At 39.1% G+C, this 24575-nt stretch overlaps 3 protein-coding genes across 8 annotated transcripts in view; 1 reads left to right on the top strand and 2 right to left on the bottom strand.

Annotated features, from left to right (window-relative positions):
• SMC5 (structural maintenance of chromosomes 5) overlaps positions 1-13793 on the bottom strand; it is a 56700-nt gene extending 42907 nt beyond the window's left edge. For 2 of the 4 annotated variants that reach the window (XM_040579156.1, XM_040579157.1), the window contains exons 1-6: positions 13643-13793; positions 11804-11945; positions 10617-10669; positions 8196-8358; positions 6366-6500; positions 5159-5299 (exon numbers count right to left, since the gene is read on the bottom strand). In XM_040579156.1, coding sequence (XP_040435090.1) covers positions 5159-5299; positions 6366-6500; positions 8196-8358; positions 10617-10669; positions 11804-11945; positions 13643-13749 — 741 coding nt within the window. In that variant the 5' untranslated portion in view covers positions 13750-13793. The remainder of the gene's footprint in view (positions 1-5158; positions 5300-6365; positions 6501-8195; positions 8359-10616; positions 10670-11803; positions 11946-13642) is intronic. The other 2 variants (XM_040579159.1, XM_040579160.1) reach the window with 2 other exon arrangements.
• Positions 13794-13837: 44 nt separating this feature from the next.
• On the top strand, positions 13838-24550 carry LOC121080869. 3 transcript variants are annotated; one of them, XR_005825515.1, is made up of 3 exons: positions 13838-14959; positions 16413-16511; positions 19541-19643. XR_005825515.1 is itself a non-coding variant. In XM_040579161.1 (3 exons), exons 1-3 carry the CDS (start codon positions 13872-13874, stop codon positions 23995-23997), a joined length of 705 nt encoding a protein of 234 aa, XP_040435095.1. In that variant the 5' UTR covers positions 13862-13871; the 3' UTR covers positions 23998-24550. The 3 variants fall into 3 exon arrangements, 2 of the variants coding, with proteins under 2 accessions (XP_040435095.1, XP_040435096.1); XM_040579161.1 differs by lacking the exon at positions 19541-19643 and adding an exon at positions 23988-24550 and having other exon boundaries at positions 13862-14467; XM_040579162.1 differs by lacking the exons at positions 16413-16511; positions 19541-19643 and having other exon boundaries at positions 13862-14467; positions 14834-16392.
• Positions 18455-24575, bottom strand: part of MAMDC2 (MAM domain containing 2) — a 63113-nt gene continuing 56992 nt past the window's right edge. Inside the window, exons 12-14 of the mRNA XM_040579163.1 lie at positions 20843-21102; positions 19666-19750; positions 18455-19368 (exon numbers count right to left, since the gene is read on the bottom strand). Coding sequence (XP_040435097.1) covers positions 19307-19368; positions 19666-19750; positions 20843-21102 — 407 coding nt within the window. The 3' untranslated portion in view covers positions 18455-19306. The remainder of the gene's footprint in view (positions 19369-19665; positions 19751-20842; positions 21103-24575) is intronic.

Genomic DNA, 24575 nt, shown 5'->3' with positions numbered 1-24575 from the left:
AGTAGTATGACAAAATGTACACACAAAATAACATTTTAATAGCCAACAAGAATTTGGAAACAATTGACTCTTAACAATTCAGACAACAATGTAAGCTGAGTAAAAAAAAAATAGAATAGCAATAAAAACAAGCGCCAGGAACGCAAAGACGAGGATATGGAAACGCCTTTTATACTTTTTCACCTCCGCCATAAGTTCTTGACGTGAGACAACAGAAAAACGCACCCTCTGCCTAAACAGCAACAGGAAAAAAAAATATATATAAAATTTTGATCTTCTTTCTAATGAACCATATAGGTTAAACGTTTTGAGAACACTCACCTTACAGAATGTTCAGAGGGCGAAATGTCCACTCTAGACCCTTCTTTGGCAGGTGACGTGGTGGTCTGGTGGTGAGAAAACCTTACATTGAAAACTGGGACCTGTCATTTGGCCATAGTGCCATGAATGTTACCATTAACAGACTTACCGGAGTGGTAAGCTCGGGAAATGGGTTTGGGACTTCATCTGGGCACGCAGTAGCCATTGTTTATCACGCGAATGGTCCGTGTATACCTTTGAACATGCGCACGTGCGATTTTAAAGCCCCACAGAATGTGCTGGAAAAATCTGGAAAGACCGCGCATGTGAAATCCCTATAGTCTAGCCATGATAGTGACGCATAAAAAAAAAAAAGGAGAACGTGTTAAGAAAAAGTGTTATTTTTAAGTTTTGGTTTTGTATGTTATTATTATATGTATTACCCAACTACGCCTATTGTAATTGTGACGTATTACCTTGTAAGTGTTATGATAAATGTTGAGATTGTGGAAAAAGGTTTATTTGCAGTGCCGAGAATGAAAGTAGTGTCTAATAAACAATAATAGGATAAAAAGAAAAAGGGGGGATTGTGAGAAACTATGGACTAGGGTATTGTTTATTAAGATTTATGTTAAGCTCAATGTAAAGTTTAGGCAACAAAATATATGAAAACGCTTATGCAAACAGCTACCAGACACCACTTGTGAAAGATAACCGCCAGATGTCCAGGAACCGACAGAAACAAGACAGACAACCCCACATAAGGATATACGAGTGAAGGGTCAATACCTCCACTACTTCATGAACACGGAGATAAAGATGTATAAAAAGGGACTGTTTGAACTGCTCAGCACGGCAGTTGGTGGAGCGCAGACTCCCCTGCCGTCCAGCGCTGTTTTTTGCTCATATTCTACTTGCTATAATTAATAAAATTTTAATTGGATTATGATCCGTTGTGGTCTCAATTTATAACATTGTGAACAGTCTCACATGGATGGAAGAAAGTATCTTGCAGTAAATTGTTTAAATGGTGGTTACTGCAAATTTGCTACCAGAATATATTTATTTAGATTACACTGAAAAAGATACTCAGTAGGCCAGAGGGAGGAGTAGATATATGCAGGTGGGAGTGCAGAGGAACAGAAAGCTATTGGATTTGGCACGCACTAAAGAAAGCTGCTGGTTTAGAGCATACACTTGGATTATTCCAAGTTTTGGAGCATTAAAAAGAAATAAAGATAGCCTGCAAGCCCTATCTGTAACAGTGAGCTTTATCTGCTACTTCTTTCTCCTAGTTACTTAATAACTCTGCCTGTAAGTACACACAGTTAATCACACATTAATCAACTTAGGCTATTAAATACAAATTCTTTCTTCACAGTATCTTTTTCATAAAGCCAAAAAGTATTTGAAAAAAGCTGCTGTAATTCTATGATGTGGAGTACAATCAGTAGACACCATTACAAAGTTACAGAAGTAAAGCAATATACTTCCCCTTAGCTGAAAGAATAAGCTTAAAATTTAGCTCTGCCTTAGATAAGGTATTATATCTCAAGGTTCAAGCAAATACACATACAATGCACTTCATTTCTTCTGATACAAGACACAGGCAAGTTTCCCTCAAAACTGTCATGACATGGCTTTTATACATTAATTCCCTTCACCAAAACTTTAAGAAAACCTGACTTTTGATCCCTGTATTTTGGCAACCTTTAAGCAAATAACCTTGATGCTTGTAATTATGCACTTAGCTAAGGATCTGCAGAACTTCCACAGGATTTCAGCTCTCCCAAGAGATATGTGCACCTAAACTACATAAAAAAGCTTTTCTCAGCTGTGAATGGAAGAGGAAAAGGAGAACGGACGTGGCTTGGCCAAGACATTTTCAGAATTACATGTTTCCAGGACATTTACAGTAGGAGGAACAGCACTATAGATGTATACACACATACTACCTTAAAACAGTATACTTTATGGTATACCATACTTCATTAAGCTTAAGCTTGGAGGGGTAAGAAACCTCCCTCCTTCAAGACCCTACAAAAGAAGGGCTATCTTATGTCAAAAGAACTGTAGCTCCTTAAATTTTATCATTGACTGTAGATGACACAATCATTTGACAGAAGCCCCACTAAGGTACACAAAAGAACATAAAACTTCTCCTAAAATCCTTGACTCCCAATCTTTAACATTGTATTCCTAGAGTCTATTTTATAGCATTTAAAAGCAGATGCTCAAAAGCCTATTAGACACAGACATCTATAAATACGGTGTATAATTCTCCACATACAGAAGCGGCTGGCACTGACTAGAAAAAACACTTGACTTGAAAAGCATTCCTCACGTGAAAAGTAGTGGTCTTCAGAATAAAAACACATTTCTACAGGGGCCAAACAGTAAAGCAAGTTCAGCATTACACTCTGCCTTTTCAACCATGATCAACAGTCTAGTGTCCGTTTTTCAGTTGACCTGTTTTCAGGCTGTCCGTCTTCTCCATTTAGTAACATACCATAGTATTTATACATCTGCCTCCTGGCTGATTCGGAGGCTCAGCCCAGTATTGTTTTGTTACAGAGGAAATTTTAAACAGCTAGGTCTATTTGGTCTACAGGTAGAAGCCTACCTTTTGGTGAGGACAGGAGGGAGAGAAGATCCACAGAAGGAATAAACAAACTGCTGTGCTACTCTGAACTTTGGTGAACCCAATTTTAGTGACACCAAAACCATTTATTTCTTAGAATTAAACAGTGCTAGTCAGATGACAAAGAAACAGGACCTTGTAAAAGAATGCATTTCTTCTTTTACAGATCTTGGTATTTTGCAATACAGGAGAATACCAATAGATCTGTCAGGAGGATTTGACAACACACTAAATAGCAACAATCTTTTACGTTGAGGATCACAATGGAATGTGAAATTTTGTTGCAGCCTGTAGGTCAAATATCTTCTACCTAGTAAAACAGTTATGTCGATGACCCTTGATTTCAACTGTAGATTGTTTACCAGAAGTCACTTGCTGGTGGTTAATCTGGTACACACCACTGATTCTGTACTACATATCAGAACTTCATGCAGGTGTCAAAATACACTTCCATGGATTCAGTGGCCAAAAAGTTAAATTTCTCCAGGTTGAGTGCACTCACCTGAAGTATTTAACATACTCAGTGACATAAACTGTTGGAACACAGCAGTGAAAGAGTAAGCTGTGAAGAAGTCTGTCTAAATTTGCTTAAGAAACACATAAATAACAGCAATGCTCTCAAACTTATGGAAGACAATTTAACTGACAGCAGGTAAGGTTCTTAGTTTCTCCCCACCAGTTTCTGACCAGCCTTCAGAGCTCTGTATCTGCAAATATCTTACAGTAGACAACAATCAGTATCCGTCTACATTAACAACGTAAGACCTACATCTCTCCTAATAAAATTCTTGTTAACTAAGCCAGGCTAATGCATGTATAGGAGGAAAAACCCAAATCATTCAGCAAGTATGGAAGTCCAATCCTAATGGCCCAGAGCATACAGCCCACCTCCTTAGTACCTACCTGCAGGAGCAGTCTGCAAACTAGGACCATGCGTGGCAATCAGTTAGCTGAGGGGAATGTGCTCGAGCTTGTCTAGACAACAATTAACATGATGAGGCATGTTTGCAGAGCACAGGGGAGTGGGAGACGGATGGTGCCAAGGATGGCACCAAGGAAAGATAACACCTTGCTGTTAATTGATGGTAGTTAACCACCAATCAGGGATTGCCTAGTATGCAAGGCTTAGCTTCAAGAACCAATCTGTTTTAAACGCGCAGCTTCTGAAAGTGTATAAAAACTCGTGCTTCTGTACAATAAATTGACATTTGCTTGCATCAAGCTGCGTCCCGTCTCTTCATTCGCCGCACCTACCACCATCTATCTACTTAAATTGCTGCTCCTATACCCCTCTGTGGTGCTAGCATGGAGGTTTGAGGGCAGTGAAGGTTCGCGCCTTGAATCCAGTTACTCTTCAAGATTTAAGGGACAAAGTTCTTTGTATACCCACAAGAAACTGTTTTCTGCAAAATTGCAACAATATACTTCACAAAAGTTTTTTGCATCCTCCACAAATGTCACATGTAAGCTTTAGTAAGCTCTGTACCTGTATTTCATGAATTCTCTAAAGCTTGCAAATAAGGCAAACAACTTTAAGCTGATGTTTTTATTATATTGAAGCAATAACTGTTTACAAAAATTTAACATGACTGACCACTCAACATCAAAACTAAACCAGTCAAAAGTGCTGTTCAGAAAGACTTATTTTGCTTTGTATAAATGACCTGTCATCCTTGGTTCTAGGCTCTTTTGAATTCGTTTATAATTTTGATCTCTCCAAATGTCAACATTCTTGAGACTGGCAACCTATATTCACCATGATTTATGTCATGCACACCAAACCTCAATTAACAAATTAAAATTAGCAAAGGGAAAATGCAACCTGTAAAAAACAAACCAGAAAACACATTCTGTTGAAAAAAAATAGTGATTTATAGCCAGAAGAAGGAAGTGGAACTGGCTAGGCCCATTAAACCAGTTGTGTCTACATGGAATAAAAAGGAGTACTGCTTTTGGCCCATGTTGCTGGCTTTCCTAAACAGACAGTAACAACTTAATTTCTTCAGTCCAGCTACATACACAAGCAAACCTCTGATCAAAGCTAGGCCAAGAACAGCCTTTCAAGACCTAGCCTGTTTGCAACCATGCAATTGTAATGATGTTCAAGTTAACTCTGGTCAAATTTCTTCTAAAGAAACTTCTGGCATATTTCTAATATTGCAGAATCAGGAAAAATGGGTTAGGTAAGAAAATACTGGAAAGAAACTGAAAACTTACCACCCAAGGTCTCTTCCTCTCAAGCATCTCAATTAAGTCTAGATGGTGTTTGCGCTCATGGTATCTCTCAACATCTTGTTTGTATCGTTCAATTCTCTGTCTCATTTTCTCCAAAGAGTTAGTTTTGTCTCTGCACAAGTTCTGTAAGAACAAACATTTTCATATTTTACAGTATCTACTTTGTGAAAACACTTCTCCACACCTCACCTGTGCATTAAAGCAGAAATTTAACATGAGAGGACACTTTAGTACAGCAGTAATTAAAGGGGAACAACCCAACTAGGAATTTACAGCTTTTTCAAGTACATTTATCATATAGTTTCCATGATAACAAATCTAATTTAAGTAGAATTCTTGATCTGAAGAAAATTTTTAATATTTTTTGTTTTCTCAGGAAGTTACTGCCTACAGCACAAGCTTCCATTTATCTAGACATTTGTAAACCACCATAACTGGTTTTGATGAACACAAGTAGCAAAAATGATTGTGAAATATCTTGTAGATATTTTTAACAGAAACATTAAGGTTGGTATGTGAATGTGGTATCTATGAGTGGAAATGCATGCACACCCACACGAGAAACAATAGAATAAAGGATTAAAAGGATAGCCTGTATGGCTAACAATAGACACTGTTCCCAAGATACCATTCCCAACAGCAACAGCAAGGAACACATTATTTCTGCAAAGATCACCAAGCCTGCACTCTAGCAGGATCACAGTACAAATCACTGTCAGGGATAAACCCTGTGTCCTAAAACCATGACAGCAACAAAGTTGAAGCTTATTGCATACACTCTCCCTTTTCTCTGTCTGCAATATTCCAAACCAGGAAAAACAGGCAGCAGTGGTGTGACAATCTCATCCATAACTTATAGAAGCTGCAGTCAGCAAGACTAAAACAAAGGACCACCCTATAACTGCTGACGAATTCTGAAAGGCATATAAGATCTGTCCAAAAAACTTGTTGCCAGTCAAGAATCCTAGATAAGTCATAAGTACTTTGCAAGAGGCATCCCATCTAGATCACCTGCATATGTCTTCATGCTTACAAGTGAATAAACTGTGATAAAATATAAGCATGACGTAGTAAAATCAACATGCTGCAGACTTTGTAAATGTATACCACCTTCTAAGACCTCATGTTAAATTTTATTATGTTAATTATCATACAGTCACTGCTCTCCATCTATAATGTGCATGTTTACCTCCAGTTCTCTTTCCTTTTCTCTGAAGTTTTTCAGTTCACAGTGAAACCGGTACATTTCTGGAGGACCGATGGACTTTTCAGTGGCTTCAAGCAACTCAACCTTACTCAGTTTTGCAAATTCTCCAACTCTGTCCTACAAAATAAGAACACAGTATTTGTTAGAACAGTGCAATACAGTAATACTGGATTTAAATACTGCAACTTACTTCTCATGAAGATCACCTGACTTACAGTTCTATGCTAGAAAATTACATCAGAGCTAAGTTAATTTTAAGCACAGGATGACCATCTCGGAGTAGCAAGCAAACCCTCCTAAACATTTTATAAGAGATCATACATGGTCTTCTTGGAGTTGCTCTGGAATGATTTAGAGCTTAGACCTTAGCTGTTCAGCAGCTTTTGAGGGCAGCTGTTGAAGACATGGGTTGGTTCATTGTTTTTGAATTGGCTATTGTTCTTCTGAACAAAATAGTTTAGTAAAGACAATCAGAGGTTTTATTCCTCTGTATTCTTAATATTTTTTCTCAAGCTGCTGAGGCTACACCTTCCCAGTATAAATACTCTGATAAACTCAAAAGTTTAGCCATGTGGAAGTTAATATAAAGGCTGGCAGCCAAGGGTATCAGGAAGCATTGCTGCTGTCCAAGACAGAGGAACAGCTCAAAACCAAGACTGAAGTGAAAGGTGTGCTTGTCATTGCTACAGTGTCATTACAGCAAGCAAGTAAACCAGAACTTTCAGGACATAATATTCACTGAACTGACACCTAAGTACTAAAGAAAAAAAGCTGGTTTAAATATGAAAGTTACATTGGCAGAGCATGCAGAAAGTTCATTCTAAACAAACACTGTGAATAAGTAAATGAAAAAGAAACAAAAATTTGTTTTGCAATATTAGCTTTCTAAATTTTAGAAATTTAATTAGATTTAGTTTTTGCCTTCTTGAATATATTTCTCCTTGAATAGAACAATAAACCCATGGTTAGCTAGACTCAGGTAAGGCTTCCTTTTAGTACCATCCCTGGTTATCCATGTGATCTGGGAACATCTTCGGAAGGAACCCACTGTAGCTTTTAAGGTGCAATTGTGAGGTGACTTTGTTATCTGCATAGAAATCCTGACATACCTGAGCATGGCTTCAGATATGGAAACTGCCTGTAGTATTCTTTACTCTTCTCTATCCTTTAGGAGGATATCAGGATTATTTTACTCTTAAGAATTTGATCCTAAATATCTTTGTCCTATGCTATGCTCAAGAAACCACTGAACCACAGACATTACCAAAAAGGCTCTAGTAGCAGTCTCTGTTGCAACTGTACTCAATCATTCAGTAGGACTGCTTTCTGGTTTTTGGAGAAAGAAATCCAGAGAACTCCCCTGCAAGTGCAGGATCCAATCATGAGGAATTGACTGGATATAACCAGAGAAAAGTGCATGCAGGGATTGGCTAGGCAAGTCAGGGATACAGAACTACAGGAATCACACAGGTAGAAGTACAGAGACAGTGCTAGATCTCAAGACCTTTGAAAAATTTCCCTACAGATTTGTTGCTTAAGAATGTCCCTACAGCAGCATGGACAGGACAGACACCACTGCTAGTGCTGCTACTTGAAACACCAACATGGGTAACATCAGCAGCTTTCATTTCAGTTTCAGCTGACAGCAGGTACAAAACTGTCCAGTTAGTGAACCTTAAAGGTCACAATGGCTACCTCATCCCTCTCATTCTTGGTGCTATGCCACTAAATCGCTCAAGTGCTACAAAGCTAAGCAGCAACAAAACCCTCTCAAAACACAGCATTTGCACCATCTTCAAAATTCATTCATACCTGAGGAAGAAACTGGCACAAATTGTCCATCTGGATATTTAAGGCTGCAACCTGTTCTTCTACTGTCTTCAGGGTTGTTGGCTTTTTGTTGATAAACCATGCTGATGTGTTGTTCACCACTTGAATCTCACGTGTGATAACGATATTGTCAGGCATCTTACACCTGATTAGTAAAAAGAAGTGTTTAAACCTTTGAGAATACACAAAGGTTACCAAGTTTCAAAGTATGTTAGAGTTATGGTATTAAAACCTCTAGGTATCTAAATATTTAATATAAATTAACTGAACAGTAGCAGCAAATTCACATTTTATACTTCAGAAAATGTCTAGTACTTCAGCAATGAATTAATCTCACACAGAAAACATCAAGAATATCTGCAAATCTTAACTCAGAGGCTCTAAGTTTTAAATAAATTCAGCATGAGTAACTCATTTATATAAAGTCATTAGTTTAGTTTTATGTATGTACAGTTTTATATAAAAGTGTATTTTTATATGAAGTTTAGTAAGTTTTAAAATTGGTATGCAGGAGGTGCACACTAATGCTATGCCTTTAAAGTAAGTATTAGTGTACAGAACTACATCAATAACCTGTGCATATAAATTCCATATGGGAATAAAAATAGTATCATACAGTGTAAAAAATAACTATTTTCTGTTTTTAAAGAACAGCAAAGATGCATCAGGTTCTCCAACTCAACACTTCTCTTCAAAAGCTTAATCTGGTTAAGATGCCTCAATAACAAACAATGAGATCGTCACTATTGAAATTTTGGTCACCGTTTTGATTCAGAAATTGTCTACTGTCTGTTCAGTCAGCACGTCATTAAAGATGGAGAATAAGGGGTCGTAACAGTTCAGCAGCTGTCTACCTCAGAAGACTTAAAAATAGAGGTAAGAGCAGAAGTGGGTATTTCTAACTCTGGAAGCAGTTGAATTAAGTGCCACAGTGATATGAGCCTACTTCTTGAAGACTGTATGATTATTTCCTCACAGGTATCTACTACCTTATTTTAATATACTAGACTTCCTTCAAAAGACCTACAAAGACATGCTCCTTTCTTTAATCAAATTAAGAACCTTTTACTATAACTCTTGATTTTAGTTACAATCTAAGATCCAAATTCAACCAAGACAGTACATGCTTATAAAACTCAAATTTTAAAATCCCTGTCAAAAAGCTGTCTTCTGCAGCATTGCTCTTACCCTACATGTTGCATTTAATTTTCTACTTAAAGGACTGAACTACATTGCAACAATTACAGTAAACATATGAAGTCTTGACATACTGCAGATCTCTCTTCAGACTTTCAAGTAACATCAGGTTGTATCTATGCTGGATCAATCACACTGCCTATCTGAACCTCAACTATACTATCCCATCCCCTATGCCACTACTTGGCCAGTCTCCAAAGAATACCTTACTTGATCACTCCCACAAGAATGAAAGAGGATAGGATTTTTTCAAAGACCTGTCCCAATACATCTTTTTTTCCTTAACATGATTTTCTTGTTATACAATCTAATCAGGGTGACCAATTCTTATACAAATTAACATGGGCTCTGAATCAGTTGATTACATCCATGTTCTATTTAGTTTATGCAAACAGATCAGGTTAAGGCTTATCAAACCACCTGTGCTACTGCAGCTTCATTTTAAGATCTCTGAAAAAAAGCACTCATTTATGAACTCCATTGGAATACTCTCCAGTTGTCAAAAGGACCCAAACAAAACAAAAAAACCCAAAGAACACCTTACAGGAAGCATGTAATATTGCCCTGTAACCACAAGTTACTGATGGAATTTGTTACAGAGTCCAAATGGTTTTCAATTGCTTTGTTTTGCAAAAGCTTACCTAAAAAGACTGCATTAGCCAGAATTAGTCAGATTTACTTTTTTTTCCTTCTTTTATTTTAGTATGCCATGTTTTAGTAAGAATGTAGAGGAGCTCCTAATACCAGCAGTATCAGTATAAGAAAGTGAAAGCAGAACATCTGGTTTTAAAATTTAACTTGTCTTTTTTTAATTTTTCTTCTTTAAAAATAATTTCTAACCACTATGTCATAATGGTAGTAATGACTATCTGAATCATCCGAACCTTAAATGTAAATCGAAACAATCAAAATGTGATAAACACACCATCTACATCAATCTTTATCTATGTAACCTTTGTACATCAAGACAAGTTAAAATGCTTCAGAAAGCAAAATCAACAACAGACATCACTACTTATTTCTTGCATTGTAATTATTGACCCTTAAAATTTTGAAGTGAAGTTGGGGTGGGGGGTGAGGAGAGAGAAAGTAAATCACCAGCTTAAAGACACTCCTCTACACCAGATTTTTCACAACTTCAAGAATTACTATATGGGGAAATAATCTGATTAAAAATGCATGAGGAAATATTGTTTTACTACTTACAGTTCAATTTCTACTAGACCTTTCAAGCACCCCTGCTTTACAAAGAGACCAACCTACAAAATAATTATAGAAATAATTATTGCAAAATAACAGTGTATTAAAATGTAATCTTTTACAAAACTACATATTTATATAATAGAGTTGCTGCAATGCGATGTTTTATTAAAAACTTAAAATTAAAAGCTAAAATGTATTTTGGCTGTGTATTAACTAAAAATAAAGGACGACACTATCATCTTCCTTATTGACTAGCAGCATTAGAACTTCCTCCATAGGTTAGCAATTTCTGATCAATTTCAACCTCCAAAACTGAACCAATTATAACCAGCAGATCCACAGAGAAAGAACTCATGACCTTCAGGAACAAATGCAATACAAATGAAAGACATTGGCAAATTACCTGTACTAATAGAACTTCCAAATCTAATAGTATAAAAATATATAAACATGAAAAGCCAATAAAAATACCACCACACAGTGCTGCCATGCAGTCAATTTCCATATATACATTCCCTCAAAACTAAGCTGCAATCACAGAATATGTACAACCATTTAGGTACCCGGATTCAGTGCTGAGAAGATCTACTGCAATATGTTCCATCCAAACAGAATATCCAAGAAGCAAGAAAAAAATTTAAATTGACAATACAAACTTCCTACTATAATGTCAACACGTGATCACTTAGGAGTAAAAAAATAAAATAATCGTAGAACCATCAAAAAAAACCAACTTCCATTTATGTCAAAGATCAGCGGCTCCATGCTTTTAGATAAATTCTCCGACCCTGTAAGGACATGTTATTTCCACAGGTTCTATATACTTTGAAATTCAGTTGGAGTTTCTAAATTTTATTTCTCCTTTAGCTGTTATTTCTGATCAAATGTTTTTTTATGCATTAAGTGATATTTTCCTACCCCACTGTGGGGGCTGAAGACATCTTCACATATAACCTCTGGTCTGCTCTGGTTCCAGTAGGATTCACTTGTTTCCATTTCACAATTCAGCCAAAACAACTAGTTAAAACAAAACCCCTTTGGTTTGCAGGTTATTTTACAATTTGCATGCCTTACTTTTTATAAAAATAAAGCAAATCAAGGAAGACAGTCTTTTTCCCCCCCTCCTATGCTGGAAAAGTCTCTTAATGAAATTCAGTTTAAGCATGAACAATAAAAAAGTTCATAGTTACCTTATCAGCTCTCCCTATGAAAGAAGGTTTTCCACCCAGTCCCAAGCAGATGGCACAAACAATGCTTGACTTCCCTGTTCCATTAGCACCTATGATCATGTTCAGATTGGGTCCTGGATATACTTCACAGGAATCATATGTTCTGGAAAGTACAGCAATTTTTTGAACCTTGTAAACACTATGTCACCTTAAAAAATATTTACTTGATTTAAAACCTTTATGATTATATTAATTATGAGAGAAAATTTTATCAAATCTAGACTCAACCCTGCAATACTACTTTGTAAGAAAATCTCAGAGTGAAAACTAACACTACAATCAAACATCAAGGAATACATTCCTATCAGCCAGAGCATTTACAACTTTCTTCAAAAGAAATTATTAAAAAGAATGAAATCCAGCCACATGACAATTTCTATTGACTTTACTATGACATCCCATTATTTTACAATTAAGAAAAAAGACAGAAAGAAAATTGAGTGAAGTCAAGCCCGTTACATTTAATTCCAGCTGCATGCTGCACCGCAGTCAGAGATTCCCCGTGCCTAACCTCTGCAAGGTACTTGTGCCTTAAGCTCTACAAGAAGCCTGTGGAACGTCCTATTGATAATAACACAGTAGTGTTCTTGAGTTATAAGAACCTAAATCATTAGCCTGTTATTAGTGATTTTTTTTTTTAATTGTATTGGAGATCTTTCATCATGTGCATCAGGTATGCCTACTGGAATAGCAACTACAGGAAGAGACCAAACCCAAACATGTAAATTCAAGACAAACTGTTAATATCGTTATGATAAATAACATTCCACATTCATAACGAACTCCACCGCTGGCTGTTCTGTTCCCACACTGTACCAAATGCAAAGAAAACTGAGACACTAACACCAAAGAAGAAACACAAAGCAGCTAATGGCAACACAATAGCATAACCCACGTAGTCCTGGAAAAGAAGGTGCCTGAACCCTTAATGCCGAGGCTTAAACTACTATGTTTGAAGCTTCATTTGGCATCTATAGCTTGATTCATGAACCACGCTACTCAAAACTGTTTTCGAGGCTGACATGGAGCTATGAGCGTACCAGCCATAAGAAAATGGCCTGAAAATTTCTGCTGGTAACTATAATAGGTCCCAACAAAACGGTGTCCCCACACACAGAAACCGGAGAAAGCACGTGCAAAAGGTAACACCACACTTTATCCTGATGGTTCCCAAGGCCTGTCCCGCTGCCCTACGAACGTCTTGTGCACTCTCCCCTCCACTACTTGACAATCACCTAACTGGGAGGAAAGAAAAGCATGCAGAGGCCGACACAGACAACAGGAGCCACCACCTTCGGGTAGACGGGCCGACACGACCACCCCTGGGGAACGCACCCCCACGGAAGCGATGCTGCACTAAGAACCTACGGGACTCGCAATCTACCCAGCAGACTCTCTCCGCCCTCTAAGCAAGGCACCATCTTCCAGAAAAACAAAGTTTCCCGCCCTCCCCCTTCCAGCCCCGATTCACCTCGGCACCCAAGGCCTTAGCAAGCCCTGTTAACCGAGGGCGCCTCCCCGCTCCATGCGCCACAGCGGAGAATGGCCGCGGCGAGCGCACCCCTGCCTCGCTAGCCCGCTGCTCCAGGTTTGGCCCTCCTGACTTAACGGCCAAGTCCCACCGCCACACCCGCTTTAAAATAGGGTGAGGAAGGAAGCCGAGGCCGCCCAAGCTGGCCACCAACCTCTAAGACGGCAGGGACCTCGGGCAGGAGCGCCCCAGCGCCCGCAGGCGCCCCACAGCCAGCCAGCGGCGGCTGCCGACAACCCAGGACGTGAAAGCGCCCACCGCTCACTCACAGAAAGTTCTCGATGAAGATCCTGACGATGGAGCCCTCGACAAAGTGGGGGCGCGCCTCAGCGTTGCCGAGCCTTATCTTCTGCTTCTTCTGGCTCACCACCGCCATTTTCCCACTTGAGCTCTCCCCGAGCCCCGGCCAAAAGTACGCGCTCTACGCCTCGCTCTTATTAGCCGGAGAGGAAGGGCGGGCAACTGCGGAGCGCCCTCATTGGCTGATAGGGCGGGCTGATGGGGCGAGGCTTTTCATTGGCTCGCAGAGAGTCGCGCGGCTGCCCTTCGGCTGGAGGAGAGCGGGCGGTGAGGGGCGCGGGAGGGAGGCTGTGGTGTCGGTTTCGCTTTCCGACGGGGGCGTGGGAGGCCGCGGCTGTGCCCCCCAGTACTGAGGAGGACGCAGGGCGTAATGCGCAGCCTGAGTGCGTCCCGGCGGGCGGGAGGAATCCCTTCCCGTCTCACGGGCTGCACCTCCCGTGGGTGCTGCGGCGGGAGGACGGCGCCTCCCGGCCGGTGCACCCTGCGGTGGGACGCGCGCGGAGGGAAGGTGCCGGCGCTGTGCCCCTGGCGGCGGTCTGCGCGGGGCTTATCCCTCACAAGAGGGGCGACGGGCACCGGGACCCGCCTCTGGCGTACTTCTTGGAGGTCCGTGCCCGGGGCGGGTTGGGAGGGGATTGGGCAGGCTTCGGGGCCTGCCTCGGCTGTCAGCACCCGCTACCGCCAGCGGCCTTTCCCCGGCGGCTGGGCGGTAACGCGGCGCGAGGGAGCGGTGTTAGCGGCCTTCCCACGAGGCGGCAGCACAGCCGAGCAGTTGGGCGTCCACTGCTTCAGAGGTGGGCACCTTCTACATATCCCCCTTACTTCATGGGGACGAGCCTGGGTTCCATGCCAACGAACTGTTCTTGTGTGCCTATTCTGGCACCTGCCTGGGTTTGCTTAGTTTTTCTTAATTTTTAACAAAACAACGGGGAAAACATTTTTATATGTGTTACTTCAGAGATCAGGAGGTCTGTAAAAGCATAGAAATGTCCTTTGGAAACGGACATCCTTTAGAAAAGATATAAATGTCCTTTAGTAATGATCCTAGAGGAATGCACGTGTGTGAGGTTTTGGTACCTTGACTGCAGGGCAATCACCAGTGTCACTGAGGCTCTCGCAGGTGCCTTACCTTTCCCGCATGCTTTATTTTTTCCTCTTAGACCAAGCATTCCTGTTGGAACACAGGGCCTCATAACTAGCCACAGCTTTTATGAGGGACCAGGAGGCTGATTAAGCGTGCTGAAAAAGACAGATGTAAGAAACAGATTGTGCTTAAGTGGAACCAGGTAAAGGAATCAACACATACCTAGAGTGCTTTGTCTTAGAAAGTTTACAAGGAAAACAACATTTTTTCCGATATGAACCAGCTACTTGGCATGCAGAGGCTTTGCAAGGCCACCTGTACCTAAGCAACTGTATCTATAATACCCTGAAAAGACCAAAATTGCCATGGTAAACACATCAATACAGCATCTTTGGGTAAGGATGTAGCAGAATTGGGACCAATGTGGAAAAAGTAATTTGTTAGGTTGCTTTTTTGAGAGGAATTCAGGTAGATAAGGGGAGATACAAGGGCAGTGAAAAGGTTGTTCCAGGTACATGGGGGAAGAATGATTAAGCTCTGTTAAAAAATGAAGGGGACTTCTGCTCCAGCAGTAAGAGTGCAGATGCCCACAGACAGTAGTGAAGCTGATCTGCAAGTCCAAGCCCACCAGGACATTAGACAGCCACTTTGGATAACCCACTGAACTCTCCACCAGGTGCATGTCCAGAAGTCTTGGTGTAGAAGAATAAAGAAACATAGAAATGCACCCTTGTACTGTTGGGGTGTGTGGGTGTGGGTGTGTGTGCAAGGGTCAGGATAATAAGATTGAAAGTATGTAATTCAAAAGATTTGTGATAATAGCTGTGTAATAGAGTGTGAAATTGTATCACTGTATATTAGTAACACGGGTGTGTCTGTTCATTAATTAAATTATTAATTGATTTATTAGTTGAGAATGTGTTATGTAAGTAATAAAAATTGTATTCTCCTAAATCAGTTGTTTCTCAAGCTTGCAGACCAAAAGGGTAGCACTGGAGTAATTAGCTAGAAGTGACTTCCAGCCAAAAGAGGAGGTGGTGGTGGATTAAGGAACCATTTCAACATATTTCCAATAGAGATTGCTGAAGAGGTATGGTTTTCCCAGAATTTGTCAGGGAGCATTTTCCAGGATCTGGTAAGTATGGATGCTGGTAAGAGCTAGAAAAAGGAGATTGTGAAGGCTGCAAAGTAGGCGCTACTTGGACTAAGATGAGTTCTTGAAAAAAGAGAGGGAGGATGTAAAAGCTAATACAGAATGTAAGAGCAGGAAGATGTAACACAGTACTTAGCAGTGATCAAAGGAACACAGCCAAATATGTAGTTGGCCAAGAAAGAGACCAAAATGCTACTGTTCAGAAAAAACGTATGCAGGTGGGAAAAATGGAAAGGTGCAGGAGGTAGACAGGAGAACAACAGAGAAAGGATGGGAAGAAAATAGCCAAGAATATAGATCCAAGTAATGTAAAGGAGTGTTGAAAGTTAAGCAACTAAGAAACTTTAAATCACAAATTAAAATGCTTTTCCAATGGAAATGGTAAAATTAAGTAAATTTGACATAATGACATCCAGCATTTTGTTTGAGGTATGATGAGAATGGTGTTTTCTCTTTTTCAAAATGTGAGGGTAGAACCTTTTAACTGTGTGTCATGTTGCAGGAAAAGCGTGCTTTCTTCAGCCTTACGCAACGGCCCTTTCGGAGCAGTGGGCCTCTTGTGTGTGGACTTGTCACACTTGTGTGCTGTGTTCCAGTCCAGGTAGGTAAAATGCCAGTTCTCTTAGTGCTCAGTTTGAGCTGCCTTAGTGAAGCATCATGACTGTAAAATTAGATTTATGTTGGGTTTATTTTGATGTGACGCACTAGTTAGCCAGAATATTTTCATTTACATTAGTGTAAATAGAACAACAGTGATAAAATTTTATGTTGTTATTTTGGTTTTCCATTGGTGTAACTGAGATCTGAATTTGGCCCTCTGTGTGGATATTAATGGGGATAATGACAAAATGTCAACTTAGTGGAAGACATTTAAAGGATAAAAAGAGTATTGAACAAGAGGGCAATAAAAGGGCTGTTCCTCTGATATCAGGACATGTTCAGTTCCACTCCAGCACAAAGCTACATTTAGAGCAATCAAATACAAGGCTGTTAGTGTTTGGGGAGTTATAGCTGCTCTTGAAGGTTTCTTTCTCCTTTCCATTTTATGGACTGTGCCACAACTGGGATCAAAGCAATTACTTGTAGATTCTCCAGTAGCTTTTGAAGAAGTTTTCAGACAGTAAACAGGCCTTGTATAGCAAGTCTCAGAACTGTTCTTTGCCCTCTGTTGTCCCTGTACAGCTACTACAGCAGTGGGAAAGGAACAAATAGTAAAAAAAATATGGTTCCAGGTCAGAAATTAATTGCATGGAGAGTTTCCTATTTGGACAGAGCTGATGGAATGGTTTTTATGTCATGATAAAACTGAAGTTTGCCAGTGGCGAATGCATCTTCCCTAGTTTTCAGATGTGCTGTGGCATTCTTTCACTAGTCTGTGAATTTCCTATTCTATAAACCCATATCCAGCAGGCACTGAAGTAATTTAAAGCCACCTTTCAAATTTTCCCTCTGTTCCTTAATTTCTGCAGCAGAAATGGGTGGAATGGTGCTGTTGTTCCCTACTGAAGGAAGAACTTAGACTTTTCTTTTTGCAGTCAGGACAATGTTTCACACCGTATGGATAAATAGTACCCTCAATGGTACCAACACAATCGTTGTACCAGTGAGGTCCCTAGAGAGCACTCAGTGGAGAGCAGGATAGGGTACTTTGCTTATGTTCTTATTCATATCAGACTAAATCTGATCACTTTGATGGAGCGAAGCAGAGTTGCATACATTGTTAGAAAGAGGAATCCAGTAGTTACACCTCATGCTTCATTTCATTTACAGAAAAGTCCCAGCAGAAGTATGGAGAACCATCAAGCCTGATTATTTTAACCACTTAATTTTCACTTGTTTTCTCCTTAGATAATTAGATCTGAATGTTGATACCAAAGCATACGCTTTACAGAACAACTGTAAAACTGTTTTGACTCCTAGGGAACTGTCCATTGTTCCTGGCTGCTGTTGTTTTCAGAATAATAGCAAGAGCAGTGTGTTCATAACCAGCTGTTGACGGGGACTGTAGGTAGCTAGGATAGGCAGTTAAGATGTCAATACCTTTTGGCTCTTCCTCAATCTGTAGAAAATAGTAAACTGCTTAAATCTCTGTGGTCTTATAAACACATTAATACTGAATGTATTTAATTGAACTATCTCTTCAATTGTTTGTGTCTCCAAAATGAAAACTTAGTAAAGATGCAAGGGGCTAGATTGTCCTAGGTGCTGTTGATCCTTATAGGTTGTTTAGGGAAAATGTATACTTTGTTCTGAAAGAAGCAAAGGGTATTTCCACTTTTCAAGGCTCACATCTTGCAGCAACATATTGAATGTGGTGGCTGTAAGAATAATTTCTGTGGCTCAATACAGGAACTTCTGCAGCAGATCAGATTGCTTTCTGTCAGGTGTCTTAGGTGACGTGACTCACATATTTCATTCTCTTCATATTCCAAGTATTGAATTCAGGCTATTATATTAGGTTCAGTTGTTTCTTGTTACACCAATAACTATAGAGTCTAAAGCAGAGCAATAAGATTATTTTCAAAGTTAATTTTATTAGGAAGTTACAATAATTTCAGAACAAAACCTTACACACAAACATATAAATCTTAAGAATTAGTATGTTGTGTGAATTCAGTTTCCTATTAATATAAATGCAAGGCATCTTGGTTGGGTAAAGTGTACATTCTCTGTGACTGTACAAAGTGATTTATTTAAAAATGCACAAGACACATAGGCAAGGGTTTCATTTCATATAGTTCAAAATGTCAGCAGCTTACACTGTATTATACTGGAACACTAAAAGTGAGTTTGTTATTGGCAAGGACAACAAATATACTTGTTATAGTAAAAGAATACAAAACCACAACAAATTGCCAGCAGAGTGTTAAGTTTCCCAGAGAGATTTGTCATCATGAATAATTGCACTTAACCTGTAGGCTGTTACAAGTAGCTAATACTATTTTCGTTATTATTTCAAAATATTCATAATATCCTTAACAAAAACCCATTGTATACCCAACACAAAACATTCACTGAATGCAGATTTAAGATAACACAATATTGGATTGCAATTGTGCACCTTTACTTTCTTCTTTTTACCTACATACCAGAAAGGTTGTTTTTTTTCTAAAAAAAAAAAGCCATTAAAATGAATGATCTGTGCAAAATGGGTAGCCTTTATATAATAACTGATATCTCATGCAAACAACCAAAAAAAAAAAAAAGTCTAAGAAGCCCTGAGTTAATAACTTCATTGCAAAGGCGAGGAACTTGACTGCTCTGAGTTCTTCCTATACATTGGTGTATATTCAAACCAGTCCGGTATTTACTTAAAACATATTTTAAAATAGGCTGTTTGTGGAGTTTTTCACATACAAATCTTCTATGCCCTTCATTCCTTTCAGCAGACTGTATTTAGTACTCAATTTCATTTAAGTTGTCAGGATAGCCTGATGAGAATTGAATTTCTTCCACTTCTAGAATAGAAAGAAGGGGGGAATACTGTAATTATTTGTATATTTACCATACATAAGAATGCATAGAATGTAATACCATGCTGGATGTAGATGGGGCTGCCATATGTTTTTTAAAAAGTGTTAGAGCATCTTTACTAGTCCAGATTCTGACAGTGGTCTCACATCTTACTAGAAAACAAAAACTCTGCACTAACCAGCAGCATGACAGTTCAGACCATTCAGTGGGAATTCAAGGGAAGAATTACCACCTGTCTGCTAGGTGTCTCCTAAGAGGAAAAGAAATATGTTTAAACATACCTAAACAGGGTCCTGCCTGGAACAGAATATCATCAATAGCAGTGTCACTTCTCATTGACACACCACGGATCGCCTCAAAAATAATCTGTAAAGGTAAGGCACAGCTTTTCATGAATCCCACAGGAGGAAACTACTTATTAAAAAAAAAAAAAAATAATACCCATGCAGTCTGTTCAAGGATCTAGTGTCTCCTGAAAACCTGCTTCTTAGAAAGAAACTTCTGTGCACCATCACTGGACTGATTGCCCTGGGCAGAGAATTTGGGTGTGTGCAATGCCAAAGGATGCAAATTTGTTTTCACAATTCGTTAAGAAATCAATGTGTGTTACACACCACTGATAGATTATCTCTAGTAATGTGGCATTGCTGCCTTGCTTTTCAGCCCAAATGTATCACTGTGTTGCCCATACGCAAGCAAGACCTGAGGGGGCAAAAAAAGCATTACAATATCATGTGGTCTTACTGATGAAGCTAAACTTGCTTTTTAGTAGAAGTTTGTGGTTTGTTTGTGATTTGTTTTTGGTGTTTTTTTTTTTTTTTTTTTCTTTTCCTAACTGATTTCTAGGCTTTTAAGGCAATGTGATTAAGAAAACCCACACAACATCTTTGGTTAGTGATCAGTGCAGTTTTGTGCCCAGTGCTGTTTCAATAGCAGTTTAAGGTTCCTCTTTAACAGAGAAACTGAAGCAGGCTTTGCCTCTGGCAATAGTGAAACGGTGGCGCTGTTGAAACCAAAGGCAGAGCTGTAGCTTTGCATCATCCCTTGCCTTTGCCACCTCAGAAGACCATCCTGCAAGAAGCAGCCATTTTATCACAGCTTAGTGGTTATGTCAAATCTAGACTGGGCTTTAGACAGCTGAAAGAAAAGCAACTGCACAAGTGAGCTAATTAAAAAAATATCACTATTGACAAGAAATGATGGGGAAACAGCATTTAAATACTTGTAAAAAATAATTTTGAATTAATGAACTATTTTCATACTTGCATGTCTTTAACAATTCCCTCCCTACTTTCATCTGTAAAAAACTACACGTTACTTCAGCTTGTTCAGGTATCCATTCAATCCTATCTACATCTTAATATTATTTAGAAAAAAAACCCCAACAAACAAACCAAAACCAGCACATTGTTCAGTTCTGTATTCCTTTTTGACTGCTTTTTGTTTGTTTCTTCTTACCTGGTAGTTTCTATCACTTTCATACTCTATCAGTCCCCTCAGCCATGAGATGCTTTGTTCCCCCGTCCTCCTCCACAAAGGAATCTCTTCATCATCACCTTCTTTTCTGAGATAAACACTTAATAATCCAGTCCCAGCTCCATACATGTGATAGAAAAATGTTAAGCACTGTTTCCCAGAGGTTCCTCTTAGTGATCTTGAAACTAGGTATGCTCTCTGTCCATAGACCATGTTGGATGCCTCTATATACATGTAGTATCCTTAAAAAGATACACAAGCTAATATTAGCAAAGTAGAATACATTCTATCAGTATGTTCATTGCACTCAACATACTCATATAAAAAAACTATGAAACAATTTTGATGAAGATTTTTATGCTGTAGACTTACATTTGGGAACGGTAATATTTGTGATACTGTAATAATCGTGCAGTGTAATAATGGTAATATCTGTGAATGCTAATCTAAGAACACTTAAAAATTTGTTTATATCTGACGAAATAACAGCAACAGAAAGGAACACAAATAAGAAAAAATCATAGCTGTTCTTAAATCAGGAATGCACTCTGACAGTGGAATTCAGAGGCAGCTGTGTGTCCGTCCTAGGATACAGTTTAGGCAATGGTTGGAGCTGATGCTATTAACAAAGCAAATTAATTGAAATACCTCTTATATCACATATGACATCAATAATATTTTTCTTTCTGTAATAAAGATGTGAAGACACAAGTGAGGAAAACTAGACTCTCTAGAATCCATGAAAGATTGTCATGAACTCTGATCTGTGGAAAAATTAGTCATTAATTGGTGGCAGGCAAATTAATACCCTCCCCTCCCCCCACCTCAATCCATCATTTGGTTATTTCCAGTTGGGGCAAACTCAGGTGTGTCGGAAAACAGGAATATCCCCAAGTCGCATCCGCTGAATACAGCAGCTGTTCTGTATCTGGAGATGCACACTCCACCAGCATGCAGTGAACTCAGATTTTGCAGCAGCACCTCATGCAGTCCTACTGCTCCCTTTTTGTGGTGTTGGAGAAAACAAGCTGCCCTGCCTCCACCAGCTTGTTTGTGAGATTTCCCTTGGGGAGAGGGGATTCCTAAGGATCAGTAAGGCAGAAGAAAGGCTGAGAGCAGCAAGAACAGCCAGCCAGTGGATGCTCAGGGTGTCTCTCATGATTCAGAAGTCCTATTGCCTACACAAACCCCTGCTGAAGACATCCCCTCTAACCTAGGTTGTAGTTAGGTGGTGAGCAGCAGTAGAGAGAAACGGGGAAAAGGAACATTATCTAAAGCTGTAGGTCTGTAAAGAAAAGATAATTTTGTACAGTGTTTTGGAGAACTCTCAAGGCTATTTATATCAAACCTAGTGCAAGCCATTGCAAGGATTTTGATGTTCATTGTGCTTAAAAGTTCCTTGAGTTAAAAATCAAAACCTACAAGTACCTACTATAGTATAATAAAATAATTTGCCTTTAGTTCTAAGGCCTGAATCGTATTATGAACTTGTTGGAAAGACTAGATCAGCTCTTGGTTTTGTGAATCCAGATCCAAGTATTTCTCAGCACATCTTGCTGCAAAGACTTGTGCGAAATAAGGCATAAATGTTGTCACAGGCCAGGATTAAAGATTGTTTTGCTTCACCAGTTCTAAAGTTGAGCTATCAGCGTCAATTCTCAGACTACTTGGGGATCTACATAAACTGAAAATAGGTCTAAAGGCAGTTTCTACCTTGGAAATCAAGAAAATTGTGCTATCAACCCATCCTTTCCCTTAAGCAAGTAACTCTTAAGTGTTGCTCTACTATAAGGAGAAGGTTATTGTCCTTGGAAACACAAGAGCTGATATATAGTGTATTTGAAAGAGGAAGGATAAAATATATTTATCATTTAATCCTTTTATGGAATTGAGTTTGATTAGCTACCAAAACAAGGAGCAACTTTAATGCAATGTAGTAATTTTAGATTGTATTTTATAGAAAAAGAAAGGTATGCCAAACAATACAGAGGTGGCCTACAGATGCCTCTCCAACAGTCTCGGCCACTTTGCAAAATAAAAATTGTCAAATTACCTTTAAAAACCATTAGGAAAAATTCTCACTTATTTAACAGCTGGTGATCACATGTCTAGTTGATGCAGCAGAACTGGACAGCAGCAATTACACACAGTATGTCATTTAATTCACTCTAATGTCATCTAATTTTTAAATGGAAAAGGCACACAAATTTCAATATTCCCTTTTGAAAGTCATTCCACAGTACAAAGATATCATTATTGGGAAAATGTTCTTGATTTGTGGATAGCCTACATTTTCCACTTAACTTAGCCAACAGATCTGGTCAGAATATGGTCAGATTTATAGGTAATGTTTCTTGGTTTTGTTTCATAATACATAAGAGAAGTTTTAAGCTTTAAAACTCACTTATCTCTGAAGGCTATTCAAATTTCTACACAGAAACAGTACTATTTAGAATTAGCAATGGAAGAACATAATTTCTTGGTGATCTGAAATTTCAAGCCGAAGAGCAATACTCCCATCTGCACTCTCAATTCCACATGCAGGATTTTGGCTGTACAGTCCCACACGCCATGAGTTTACATCTCTCTAGTCAATTTCCATACCTTGCTCAGGAGGCAGCTATTACAGAAATTTTACCAGGAGATAGGAAAGGGAGATTTTGCTGAATATGCACGAAGCCTATCTTTATAGATAAAGAGATCAGAAACAAGGCAAAACATTTGTTATTTTATTAACTAGAAACATTTGTTATTTTATTAACTAGAAACAAAGCTGTTTTCCAGAGTAACTTGAATTACAAGCTTGCATAGAGCAAGACCTCACATGCACAGTTCAAATAACTGTATTTGACAATATTTAACGTGGTTTACACTCAGTCACAGTTGACAGAATAATTATAGCTTTTCGTGAGCCTTTTGAGCAGGCCAACTGCCCTTGTAATCCAGTTAAAATTTTTAACAGACTGGAGAGATGGCTGCTGTGCGTAAGCCAGCCTGTCTGCAACTGACTGTGTAATTTGTCGAATGAAGCTAGCCACTGTGAAGGAGGGCAAACCCAAAGGCCTCAAAAGCCTTTTTAAAGCTATGTATCAAACCTTAAGGCAGTTTCATCCATTGTACTTGGGAGTTGCTACTGAGATCCTCTCCTGCAGGAACACCAGCAGCCAGTGCAGTGACGCAGTTCGTCATTTTCAGAAGCCACCAACCAGGTACTGCCCCCCATGTGGGGGCAATTCTGATGCAGTTTTCTGTGTGTTTGCTCATGCTAATGGGGGTCCCGCTTGTCTAAATACTTTAAATTACACAACTGGGGTTATGGAGTGGATTTTCAAGGGAAAAGGTCCGTGGTACCTCTTTTAGTATCTATGTTTTCTTCTAAGTTTGAACAGGAAGGTGTTCATGCTGAAGAGATCCCAACCACTTGTTTGCCTTTTAGTTTCAGGGAATAGTTACATAAGCTAGGGGTTTGGGAGAAGGCTTTTCTGTAGAGAGTCATCCTGTCCTTTTTTCTCCTAAAGGAAAGGGTTACTTTAGGAAATCAAAGACCCAATTGCCCACTTGCTCTGCAGGCAATTCAGATTAAACATCACGTTCTCAAAATCATCTGTAGATCCCTAAGAAACATTTTTACTTCATTTGTAAAAACTTCCTCAGTGTTCTAGGTTATAATTTCAAAGGTTTTTTGATTGACTATCTATCTCTGTTCTGGAAGTTC

This window comes from Falco naumanni, chromosome Z (genome assembly GCF_017639655.2).
Source record: "Falco naumanni isolate bFalNau1 chromosome Z, bFalNau1.pat, whole genome shotgun sequence".
Classification (NCBI taxonomy): domain Eukaryota; kingdom Metazoa; phylum Chordata; class Aves; order Falconiformes; family Falconidae; genus Falco; species Falco naumanni.
Note: the sequence above shows the minus strand (reverse complement) of the source record. Positions and strands in the feature narration are given on the sequence as shown.

What these genes read in the sequence shown, in the direction of transcription:
- LOC121080869 (XM_040579161.1), top strand. Translation starts at nt 13,872, where the DNA reads ATGGGGCGAGGCTTTTCATTGGCTCGCAGAGAGTCGCGCGGCTGCCCT. An exon ending in GGGCGTCCACTGCTTCAGAG is followed by an intron (nt 14,468 to 16,412) that starts GTGGGCACCTTC and finishes GTCATGTTGCAG; the next exon opens with GAAAAGCGTGCTTTCTTCAG.